This window comes from Centruroides sculpturatus, unplaced genomic scaffold (assembly GCF_000671375.1).
Source record: "Centruroides sculpturatus isolate CEXI.00-Female unplaced genomic scaffold, Cexi_2.0 scaffold1173, whole genome shotgun sequence".
NCBI classification, from domain to species: Eukaryota; Metazoa; Arthropoda; class Arachnida; order Scorpiones; family Buthidae; genus Centruroides; species Centruroides sculpturatus.
In genome coordinates, this window is record NW_019385606.1 from 54,149 (window position 1) to 67,900 (window position 13,752).

The 13,752-nt window shown below is 32.6% G+C and overlaps 1 protein-coding gene across 1 annotated transcript in view; it reads left to right on the top strand.

Annotated features, from left to right (window-relative positions):
- The window catches only part of LOC111640529 (transcriptional adapter 3-B-like), a 50,681-nt gene that overhangs the window by 18,102 nt on the left and 18,827 nt on the right, over window positions 1-13,752 (top strand). The window contains exons 2-3 of the mRNA XM_023386547.1: window positions 2,507-2,651; window positions 2,780-2,984. Coding sequence (XP_023242315.1) covers window positions 2,540-2,651; window positions 2,780-2,984 — 317 coding nt within the window. The 5' untranslated portion in view covers window positions 2,507-2,539. The remainder of the gene's footprint in view (window positions 1-2,506; window positions 2,652-2,779; window positions 2,985-13,752) is intronic.

Genomic DNA, 13,752 nt, shown 5'->3' on the forward strand with positions numbered 1-13,752 from the left:
TATTAATTGACGTTTACGTAAACATCGATACCATGAACGCCCATTTAGCATTATTGTTTCTTTAACAATGACATTGAAAGACAAATACTGTCGATATAAAAACAAATCAATTGCGATTTTATTATACAGTACTATATAAATCGCTTATTAGAAATTCGTGTAGTTTATATTTTTCAATAAAAATTATAAATGCTGTAATTGAAAATTAAAAAAAAAATATTGAATATATAATAGAACATCAAAACTTATAAAATTACAGAGTAAAAATTTTTTAATTAAAAAGCAAAATAAAGTTACTACTGTATAAAAATTTTAGAACTTTCCTTTCAGAATTAAGAAATCTTTTCCTTACACATTATGCTGTGAATTCGAAATTTCACATCTCTGTGTGAATTGAAGCAATACCGTTAATTCACATAAAGATGTGAAATTTCGAATTTACAGAAACTTGTAAATGAGGAGACAGTACTTAAAACTAATAAATAAACAACTTTTTTATTAAAAGGAAACAAATGATAATCGATCCATCCATTTGTTCTGCATATGTAGATCTTGGCGAATTTATTGTTTCACCTTCAGTGGTAGTTTCAAGGACATTAGTGGAAATAAAATACCATATTTCGTTGAAAATAGAAATTCAGTGACAATTGGTAATTTAAAAGTTATTGACTCAAATGCTTTTAAAATTCGGGGGACCAAAAATGCGCGATATAACGACTGTATTACAGTATATACAGAAATTTTAAAAATGTGTTTAACCATATCACAATAAAAAGAAAATAACTTTTACTGCTATTTTGCTGAGTTTTCCTTCCGTTTTTTCACGTTGTTTTGTCACTATTGCACTCACTTTTTATTCACTTTTTCTGTATTTCAACTCACTTTTCTCACTTTTTCAGAGGGGAAATGGCACTCCCAGGCCTGTATATATAAAACCACAACAAAATACGGCACAGTTACAATGTTTCTTATAGCCATTACAGAAAATTTATATAAATAAAAAAAAGCAATGATTTACTGCATTTTATTTTATTATTATATTTGCTATCTTAAGATATATATGAGAATTTATGCAGTATTCTTTATAAATCATGTTGACATACTTGTGAGATGTTACTGATTACTCTAATATCCAGTTAAAACTGATCAGAATATTTTTTCATATACAGAAAAACATGACAAATGCATTTTGAATGAAGATTTAAATATGTTCACTCCAGTGTATTCTTGTACTTTGCTCTTAATTCACTATCTACAATATTTTGAATTAGGAATATAATATGGGAAGACACTGAATAATAATAATAATACAGCAGCATTTCCCAAAGTGGGCTCTGAAACTGAAATTTTAGAGCTCCATGAATCTTTTAAAACATTTTAAGTTAATAAATCATATGCATTATTTGTTTATTTTATAACTGTTTTTAAATGAGCAGGTGTTTATTTGAGTTGGAGGTACACCTCAACACTAGTTGTAGGTAGCTCTTACACCTCAACACTAGTTGCTCTTATGCATGCATCAACTGACATTTCATTGAATGATAAAAATAAAATATATATTATTTAATCATTCAATGAAATAATAATAATAAATAAAACATTAGAGCTGCCTTCTTTCTCCATCAATTGTACAAATTTATAGCAAAAGATGTCAACGAGTTTTGAGGGCTCTGCAAAAAACATCTTTTTTGCTTAGGGCTTCACTTTACTGAGAAGTTTGGGAAATACTGTAATACGGTATAAAGTTTGATTGAAAATGCATTTGTCATGTTTTTCTGGTCTGTGAGGAAATAAAATATTTTGATCAGTTTTAACTGGATATTAGAATAACCAGTGACATCTCCCACATATGCTAGCATGATTTATAGAGAATACAAACATCAATATATGACAGTTCCCCATTGAAGTGTTTATATATGTGAGAATAATAAACTGTCAAATCAGTGGCAGATATAGGATTTTTTTCTGAACGTTTGAAAATGCATTGCATTGTCATTGCAGATGCAGCACAAATATTTAGATAAGGCCTGGCCAATCCAAATTGTTTTGTGGGCCACTTTGATCACGTGTAACATTACGGTGGGCCACAATTTAGGCAAACATGTTTTTAAAAAAGTAAAACAAATACAAAATGAATGATTTTATTCTTATACCAAGAATTCATACTTGCACTTGCACATTATAATAATGAAACATGCAAATTTTCATTTATTTAATTGTTTTGGTATACACATAACAGAAAACAAAAGTTTTAATAGATATATAATATTGCTTAGCGGACCACACAATTTAACGTGACAGGCCACGGGTTGGTCAGGCCTGATTTAGATCAATACCATAACTCCAGATTTTAATACTGGGAGATTATTGATCCTGCTGATTCCAACTTAGGTCTGTTGATATATTAATTAATTTTAAATTACATCTAAAAATTAAAATTTATTTTTGTTAATTTTATTAATATTTGATTTGCTGAAAATTAATATATATTTTTTTTATTATCCAGATTAATTTTAATACCCTTCAATATTAAATTAGAATGAAAGGAAAGGGTAAAGGAAAAGACATACCCGATTCTAAGGATTGTCCTCTCCAGTTTCCTGACTTTACACCAATTGATCACATTCGACACTGTCCTAGATACTCGACGGGTATGTGTTGCATGAAGTTTCATAAGTTAGAACGCTTGTTATTTCAGTTATTCTGTTAAAAGTTTTAGATTGATATAATTTTATATTAATTCTGAATTATAAACTGATGGTAATTTTTTATACTGTAGTTTTACAAAGAAATGATGAAGAATTAGTAGGTATTGAGGATTTAGATGCCCTTCAGTTAGAAATGGAAACATTGCTTGTATCGGTAACGAAACGTCGACATCAATTAGAACAAGAAATGCAAATTCTAGTCACCTGGCAAGACAAGAAGGAAAAGAAAACTTCTGGAAAACAAGTAACTGTGATTTATTGCTATTTATATTATAAGTAACCTATTAAAGTATTCCATATTAACAAGTAATGCAGACATATTATCAACCCTTGCTTTTAGTGAGAAGTGGAAATTAAGCAACTTAATGTATCTAAAAGATTTTTAATTAAAACATTAATATTTTTATATATACACCTGTGATTATATCAAGAACACAGATATGTACTTTGACAAAATATCTTTCTACACATTTAAAACTTAGGCTATTAGATTATCTGACTTAACACTTTCCACCATCTCCGTTCTTGAAACTGTGTTGTCATGGCTCTTTGGATATGCCAAGATTGCATCAGGTAACACTCACAAAAAAGAGAAACAAAATACCAATTGTAGAGAAATATAGTTCACAGGTATGCATTCCAAAGAATATTTCACCCAAGTTTTTCAGCTTTGTGAAAATCTATGGTTCATACTATAGTCATGAGACATTTACAAAACCTTTTCCTTAAAGAGTACAAATATAACATTGTGTTTAACTTTCAGTTTGTATCTGTCTATTTTTTTTTTCCTTTTTGCTTTAATGCTGTCAGTGACAAGCTTTTTGAAATGATACCAAACATATCATTATCATACAATCATAAATATCATCAACTTATACTTGAACTCACATTATTTGTTATTTCTTCAGATTTGAAAAATTGATCATATATACAGAACAGGAATTCTGATAGCTAATCTTATGTTAGATCCACAAGTTTTGTCCAATAAGTATCAGGACTGAAGTCATAAAAATAAATTTATTGAAGATATATGTACAGTGAGTTAATAATCTTCAAAATATGACCCTTCTGTATCAATACACTGCTGCCAGTGCTTTTTGCAGTCTTCATATGCCCCTGGAAATTGGCAACTGCAAGGCTATTCAGGCATCCCATTGAAGCCACTTGGACCACCTCAATCATCCTGAAACGTTTTTTCAGGCTACTTTTGATCTGAGGGAACAAAAAGAAATTGGGGGAGCCACATCTAGAGTATAGGGTTGTTGGGCAGTATTGACATGTGTTTGACCAGTGCCTCTCTCACAATTAGCAATGTGTGACTGGGTGCATTGTTGTGATGGGTGTATGTGTTGCATACATCCATCACAACAATGGATGTGATGGAGCATCTAGGTATTGGTGATCTCCCTTTGGACACCGTGGATCCTAATTTTCAAACGTTTGAGCACGTCTGCATAAAATTTACATTCACCATTTGTCAAGCAGGCACAAACTCCTTGTGCACTATACCTTTTATGTCAAAGAAGACAATGAGCATCAATTTCGCTTCTGATTTGTTCATGTAGGAATTTATTGGTTAAGGAGAGATGCTTGTGTGCCACTCAGCCCTTTTCCTTTTGGTCTCTGAATCATACTCAAAGATCCAAGTTTCGTCACTGGTTATCACTGTCAAAAAGATTTGGATTGGTCACCAAACATTCCAACAGTTCACAACAAATCATCACAGTGTTCCTTCTACTCGTCTGACAAAACCTTTGACACAAACTTCACGCACATCTTCTGCATTTGCAAATCATCTATCACAATTGAATGCACAGTGGATTTTGCTAAGTTTAACTCTTGTGCTATCAAACAAACACTTAACTGGCAATCATAATTCAAAAGTTCTTGCATTTTGGCCACAGTTTCATTGGTTTTGGTTGCTGTCGGACATCCAGCATGTTGTTCGTCTTCGACGTCTTCCGGGCCATCTTTGAATTTTTTATGCCACTCAAACATGTTCTGGACGTGGCTTTGTTCTTGTGAGCCTCAAGGATCATATCAAAATTTAGCGGATTTGTTCAATTTAATGCAGAGTTTAATGGCAGAATGCTACTTGATGGTTTGCTGCATCTTGACTCTCGACACAAGCACTAAACACACTTTCACTTCAGGTGTGGTCTACACACTCCAAAGGCTTGGAGACAACTGAGCTGGGTCTCGTAGCTTGCATGACATCCCCCACCACTGATCTCACCCATAGAGACCATCCTCTACCCCTTCTCATTGGCAGGAAAAAATCAGTCTTGATACTTATTGGACAAACCCTGTATAAATAAAGTTTTATGATACAGTTTTGTAAGTGACATTGTATACTACACATGCTAAATAGATGATGATATGGTTATTTTGCAGCAGAGAACCTGAGAGATAGACTTTTTTATGAACTATATAATCAAAAATTCTTAGTTTTGAGATAGAATTTGAACAAATGAGTAAAAGCAAGCTCACTTTTTGACATTGACATTATACTTAAGGAATACACAAAGATTTTATTGTATAAAGTTCAGAGATGCCACTATGGATTTTCTGTAGTTTTTATGGAAATCACATGTAAATTATGGACATATGGATAACCTTCTAAAAATTATGGAACAATTTTTCTCAAATAATTCTCAAATAAGCCCACTAAGGCAACAAATGTAGGTGTTAGTTAGTGCTTTGTCCACATAGAATTGTCAATATGCTGAATCTCAAAGTAATTGGTGCATTCATACCATAATGTGGAATGTACAGACAGTGAGTGTTTCCAGTTTGAAAGCAGCTGAGTATGAATCTATCTAAAAATGCATTTGTTCAGAACCGAGTTGCAAGGTCATGCTAAAACTTGTCAAAAATTACTTGGTATGCATCTAAAAATGGAACATACTCTTCTGCCATCACAATCAAGTATGTTGGTAAAGCCTAAGTGAAAAGACTGTGTAGTGTGGGCATGACATGGATAAAATGGTGGATTTCATCAATTACTCAAACTATTCTAGCAAATGAGAAATTGAGAAATGTAAATTTATTTTAAAAATTAGAAAACATTATTTTAAAACCTGTTATAAAATAATTTCTTAATAAATATTCAAAATTTTAAGAACAACTCTATTTTAAAGTATGTTTTACTTCTGTTTATATATGAAAAAATATCAATAGCAGCATGAGAAAGTGATAAATTGTAATAAAATTTTTTAAAAGTAGGGAAACTTTTTGGATGAGTGAGAGAAGTCAGTGAGTAGTTGAAGCCCTAGTAACATTTATAATTTCATAATTTGTTTTGGATGAAAATTTGGAAACATTAGAACTTGTATTTTAGAGTAAAATTAACCCCTTGATTATTATTTTTTTCCAATTTATGATAATTTACGTTTTTAACAAATGATACATTACACAGTAGAATCTCATTTTAATGGATCATGGAACAACAGATTTTTTGGAATAATAGACTTTTTCTTCAGTTCTCACAAAATCAATGTAATTTTGCCTCTTTTTAGTGGATCTGTAACATGGTCTTCTTCAGGCTTTTGACCAGTACAATTTGAAAATGGAATGTGTTGAACAACATGTTTAAAAATTTGAAAATTCATTAAAAATTTTGTTGTAAATTCTAAAAATTATTTTATTAATTTTTAGAATTTATAACAAAATTTTTAATGAATTTTTAACCAATCCCATTGTTTTAAATTTTGTGAACATGTTTAAAATTTTAGGTGGTTCCTTTCAGAGACCACAGATTCCAATATGATCTAGTATACATTGGATCCATGAAGCGTTCACTAAGCAAAAGAGTACAGGAGTACAGGTATGATATTGCCAACCAAAGACAAAGGTCTTAACCGCCTATGCCACGGACCCCGAAATACAAGCCGACCTCCATAAAGCCAAATTGGTGAGAGAGTCACATCAGGTAGAGCACCTTTGCAACCTGGAAGCTTTAGAAATATACAAGGCCAGCCCAGCCAGGAACCATATTAACACAAAGGATGCTGCTAATATTTCTTATGCATGGAGGTGGTGCTATGAAAAAACACAAGCAAAACTAGCATTTAGCTACCTTTTCTACACCATTAATTATATCTTATTATTTATTGTTTGTAGTGTAGGAATATTTTTATCACTATTGTAGCACATATGGCTAAAAATTATCTTCTAGCATTTAAATGTTTTGGTATTTTAAAATAATTTTAAACATTGTTGTTTGACATGTTCCATATTCAAATTGTACTGGTCAAAAGCTTGAAGAAGACCATGATTATGGTCAAAAACATTACTTTTAATTAAAATTTGTTGTTATTGGGATATAATAAGGTTCTTGTGTATAGATGTGTGCACTCCATAGGGAAACCAAAGGACTAATTTGAACTGAAGTAATTGTGATATACTGTACTGTATTTATGTTACCAGATCCTTGGTTATAATGTTGTAGATGTTCAAAATTGGCATTGAGCCAAGGAAAACAGTATTTTTACAGCTGCAGCATTATACTCAGTCTAGAATGTACAAATTAGTTCTTTTGTTTTTGTTATGTTTATTGTCTCGAGGTTACAACCAAAGTGAGCGCTCAGGTACCGTTCCCGTGATGCATCAGCAACGATCGCCACCTGGCGGACTCACTAATATTTTACATTTTAACATTTTAATACAATACATATTACATCTCCCTTTCTTACACAAAGTCTTTGAAACGCGATGGCCTACGGATCACCCGGCCTGATCGAGTTGTCAAGTCTGTAGCCTCATTGCCGCTCACCTCCTGATTTTCCAACTGCTCATTCTCTGTGTCCTTTTCCTCACTACCACTATCCATGTTTTCTCCTTGTTCACTGGCCTGTTCTTCCTCACTTGGTTGATCCAACAATTCGCCTGAATGATTCTGTATGTTTCTAAATCTATTCACATCGAACTTCCTTAAAAATCTTCGGTTACGAATGAAGTATTTACTGTCTTTGTCTATGCGCACAATATAAGATCTTGGTCGATATCTGTCTATTTCTATTATTTCACCAGGCTCCCAGTTTCTTTTATCAATTTGGATCATCACTCGGTCATGTGGATTCAATGCTGTTAGGTCTCTAGCATTTCTGTCGAAATAGTGTTTCTGTATTTGTTGTCTTTGCAAATGGTTTTTTCTAAATTTGTCNGTCCTTGCACACGAGTGTTGAACTTGTGACTCTCAACACTTTGGTTGCTTTTCGGAATAAAATACAACTCGAGTTTTTCTAGAATTACATTTGGCTGTTTCGCTTCTTCCTCACTAAGTTCTAATGTTTCAAAAATTTTTAGTGCTTCTTCTCCCAAACAATGGAGCAAGATGGCGGCTTGAGTTTCATTGTTCTTCGTCGTGAGTTCGGTCGCCGTCGAATAAAGTAGGTAACTTTTCTTGAATTTCTTCCAATTCGCTCCTAAGTCACCTTCTACCAACATTGGTTTTGGAGGAGGAAGATTTTGAAACGTGGACATGTTGAATCCAGTACAGGAGAATCTTTCGTCTTTCTCTAAACGTTTGTCGACTGCGCCATGTTATGTTTATTGTCTCGAGGTTACAACCAAAGTGAGCGCTCAGGTACCGTTCCCGTGATGCATCAGCAACGATCGCCACCTGGCGGACTCACTAATATTTTACATTTTAACATTTTAATACAATACATATTACAGTTTTTTCACATATATAGGTTTTATGCATGTTTATCTTTCTCATTCTGGACAAACCAGAGATCTGGATTAACAAGATTTGGATAAATGAGGTTCCACTGTTTTACAAAAATAGATTTTTTTAGAAACAGTTTATTAATATGTCAAACAAAATGTTAATGAATGAAATATTTTGGATAGTATTATTTACACTCCTCAAAAGTGAAATCACAATACCATAAAGGAATGCATGTAGCCAAATGCACATTGTAGAACTGGTAGAGGTGACAGAGATATGCAAATGATTAAATGAACAAACAAAGATATGCAATAAACACCTGTTTATTCAGTAATGAATATGGCCATCATGGGCTATATTCAGCTATACAGGCAAGGTATACTATACTATACTATACAGCAAGGCATACTATCAATGAGGTGATTAATGGTTGCTTGAGGTATTCCTTCCAAGATAGTGTGCATGTCATCTACAGTATGTAGTGATGGTCCAGGGCTGCTTGCTGATTGAACATGATGGTCTCTCCAAACCAGGATGGCTGATATGATGCTTGGTGAAAAGGGCTGGCACATAGCATTCCCTGGGATGTCATCACTCCTGTCCACAGCTGTCATTCTTCCACAGACAGAAGCGGAATTCATTTGTAAACAATACTCAATGCTATTCAGTGATCCAGTTGTGATGACAACACCATCCTAGATGTGCAACTTTGTGTCAAGCAGTTAATGGCATCTTTGTTGCTGGTTGCCATGCTTGCAGCTTGACTTTGTGCAACTTGTTGCAGATTGTTTGGGTGGACACAGATGCACTTGTTGATGGCAACAGATGACTTGGATGTCATGTGCCATGGCGAATGGGTTCCGATGGGCCATTTGGTGAATTTGCCAGTCTTAGCATTCTGTCACATGGTGGTGTGATTCACTTTTTCTTCAACAGATTGCAGATGTTCCTGCATCCATCATATCACACATTGCTGGATGGTACTTATATCATTTCTAACACATGTGACAACTATGTGCACTGACAAACCAAGGGCACACAGCTCCAGATTATGGTCTCGTTTCCCAGCCATTAACTGTTGGTATTTAACTCATTGTCATCTCTGTACACATTTTCTGTACTTCTTCAACAGTTCACCTACCGCTAACCATTGCTGATAGCATTTATGGCCTGAGCCAACTGCTGGAGTTCAAAACTGGGTATCACATGACTCGATGCATATGCAAACTTAATAATTTACATATCTATGTCATCTCCACTGGTTCTGCAATTTGCATGTGGTTATGTGCATTCCTTCATGGTATTGCAATTTCAATTTTGAGGAGTGTCTTAAATCTTTCTGTCTAATGGTGCTGATAACTGTATTTGCCACTTTGAGTTAAATTTAATGTAAAATTTAAATTGAGACCAGGACTGTTGAGAGCTTGTTTGGAGCCTGGGGTAGAAGAAGCTTCTTTAGCTCCTTAGTGGGCTGATTTTGATATGTTTTTTTTTTGAAGAAATGAAATACATAGAATGTTTATTTATTTAATAAAAAGCTCTTCTAAATAATTATATCTTTTATTAGAAATTTCTATATTTAAAAATTAATTAATTATCAATTAATTTATAGGGGTAGAAATTTGTAATAAAAACTAAAATTGTTTAAGACAGCTTTTTATTAGTAAATAAATTAATGGATAATTAATTAATTTTTAGGAGTAGGAAGTATTATGGACCTTTAAGTTTTCTCTAGACCTGGGGGAAATCCTCAGCTCTCTTTCTTAACAGCCTTAATTAGGCATTCAGTTAAAGTTGGTATTTGTCATGCATTAATTCTAGATTTAACTCAGATATGAATCATGATTTGACTTGTCACTATTGATAAGTCAAATCATGATACTAATTAATTACCCATTAATTTATTTACTAATAAAAAGCTGTCTTAAACAATTTTAGTTTTTATTACAAATTTCTACCCTATAAATTAATTGATAATTAATTAATTTTTAAATATAGAAATTTCTAATAAAAGATAAAATTATTTAGGAGAGCTTTTTATTAAATAAATAAACATTCTATGTATTTCATTTCTTCAAAAAAAAAAAAAATCAAAATCAGNATGAATAAAAAGCTGGAATATGTTCATGAATCTTTTTCATTTCAAATAAAGCAATTTTGTTTTTGTTTCTTTAAACTAGATTATTCCTATTTTATTAATGAAAGTTGAATTCATGAGGTTTAAAGGTGGTTGAAATATAAAATTAAAAAAAAATCATTTATTTAATATAAGACAGTAAGGCTATATTGAATATGAAGACATTAATATAAATAAAAATAATGACTGTAACAATATCTTTATATTAAATAAAGATACTATAATATTCCTTTGAGGAATATACAATTTTTAAGAAAATTTCAATTCATTTCTCATATAACTGAAAAATGGAAGACCTAAGGCATCTTAACAACTTCTTTGATGAAATTATTTGGTTGTGTTATTCTGAGAAAATAAAATATAATATCATTCTTACAAATAGAATAATGTATTTAGAACTAATTTTAATAATTACATGTCTTGAAATTAGTGTAGATTTTTTATGTGCTAATTACATACTAAGTTTGCACACCACAGTTTATATAGACACATTTGGAATAGCTTATAAAATAGGTCTTCAATTCCAAGAATATCAAAATCCAGTGTTAGGTTGAGTCAGAAACCTAAAGTAAAGTAACTCTCAATTGCAAGTTTGCAGTTTGAAATCTTAGCTTACAAAATTTTCAATTTGAAATATTGGTAAATATGTCCATATGAGAACCTTTTTATGAACTCAGGATGGGCTTGATCACATTTGTAGCAGAGTGGCTTGGTGACAACAGATGGTGCTAAATGCATTGCCAAAAGTTTCTAAAAATACAATCAAAATGCAAATCTTGATCCTTCAAAGTTATTCCCTTCCAGTTCAACACATTTACCACCTTATCTAGCCAACCCTCGAATTCATTTTATAATACACTCCAAAATCATGTATTATAAAAAAGAAAAATCAGTAAATGAATACACCTCAATTATAATCTAAAAACAGTCAATAAGCTACGAGGGCTGTTCGGAAAGTTCGCGGCCTCACATAGAAAAACAAACAAAATAATGTTAAAACTTTTTTTATTTTTCAATGTAATCTTCTCTGTTAGCAATGCACTTATTCCAGCGATGTTCTAGCTTTTTTATGCCATCACAATATGTCGATTTGTCAAGGTGTGCAAAATACTCATTCACTTCAGAGATGACTTCGTCATTTGAGTGGAATCTCTTTCCAGCCAAGAATTTTTTAGGTTTGGAAAAAGGTGGAAGTCACTGGGGGCCAAATTGGAAGCGAAGTTCGTTTATCTTTTGTTCAGTGATTCTGGCGGAATGTGCAGGTGCATTATCGTGGTGGAACAGAACTTTTTTCTTCTTCAAGTGTGGCCTCTTTTCTTCGATTTCTTTCTTCAGTTTTTCCAAAAGTATACAGTAATAGACAGCATTGATGGTCTTTCCTCTTTCTAGGTAGTCAATAAAGATGATGCCTTTAGCATCCCAAAAAAACCGAGGACATCACTTTCCCCGCTGATGGAACTGTTTTTTTTTTTGTCTTCTTTGATGGTGGCGAACTGTGGTGTTTCCATTGCTTCGACTGTTCTTTTGTTTCAAAAGTGTAGTAATGGATCCACGTTTTGTCAGTAGTCACAAACCGACGCAAGAAATCCTGTGGGTTTTTCTTGTAGAAGTCCAAACACTCCTTTGACATCAAAGTGCAAACATGTCTTTGCTCAGCGGTCAGCAGATGCGGCACCCAACTCGCTGAGACCTTCATCATACCCAAATTTTTGGTTAGGATGTGGTGCACTCGGTCGACAGAGATGCCTGTTGTCTCAGCTATCTCACAGCGTTTTCAAACGGCGATCTGCTAACACCAAATCGTAAACTTTGTCGATATTTTTTCAGTGACAGCAGTTGACGGCCGTCCGCTGCGAGGGTCATGTTTCACACTCTCTCTGCCAGATTTAAAAAGGGCTGTCCATTTTTTCACAGTGGTGTACGAAGGGGCAGACTCTCCCAAAACTTCATCCATGTCAGCTTTGATTTGAGATGCGGTCAATCCTTTTTTCGTCAGGTTTTTTCATGACCGCACGAGTCTCCATCTTCTCCATTTTTGACAAAGCATGTGCACATTGACTATCTGCTAAGCTGTCGTGGCAAAACTTTATGACAAATCAAGCGGAAATTAGTATCATATCTTTAGCAAGGACTGAATTATTCCCGCCAAAAATTAAATTGATGGCAGCGCCGCATATAGGCAAGGCCGCAAACTTTTCGAACAGCCCTCGTAATTGCTGGATAGAAGAGTAATGCAATTTTCTGTTGCGTTAACAACAAAAAAAATGAATACTAAAATCAAATATGAGGGGCATTCAAAAGTTCCTTGAAAATGTAAATAAATGGTGTTTTGAAACTCATGGGCAAAAATTTAAGGGGTGATAGAAAACATCTAAACAAGCAATTTTCACCATACAATGCATGGGTGGAGAGCATGCAGTGAACCACTAGGAGGTATCTGTTACAACAAATTTAATTAATTATAATATAGCATTCTGCTCAGGAGTAATAACTACCTTCTGGGAACTTTTTGAATGCCTCTATAGCTTAATGCTCTAATAGAATTTTTAAAATATTCTTTCTTATTTACTTTGCTTTTAATAAAGAATATTCACTAGTAAACAGGGTAAAATGTTTGTTCTGTATAATTATATTTAATGAATTTTTAGTTTTGATTACATTAGTTGTTGTAAAATTAGTAATCAACAAATGCCTAATGTACTTCAAATAAAAAATAATCAAGTTTTGATTAATATTTAAAAATTTACAGAATCTTCAATAAAGTAAAAAGTAGAAGTGCTCATATGAAGAGTCACAGACAGACTGAAGCTGAGAAGAAGAATAAATTTGAATGTTAGAGGATAAATGTAGAACTAATTGCTGAAGGAAAAAAAAAACATTCAGCTGGCCAATATTGTGATCATTTTTTGCTCACTCCAAATATTAGTGAATAATAATACAAACATAACATTTTAAATAGATTATAAGATTAATATTTTAGATTGTTGCATAGATGTATTTAATTACATTTGTTATATTTAGAAGGGGAAAAAATGTTTTAGAACATGTTATTGTTTTTGCTATCAGTTTTGTTTGGAATTTTTTTTATCTCCACTAAAAAAAAGGAAAAAAAGAAAAAAATTTATTGTCAGATACCTGTAATAATAAAGAAAAATATACTTGCCTTAATTATACGTGACAATTAAAATATTATTGTATATAAATGCCTTTTAATCCAAGAGAATTTGTTTTGA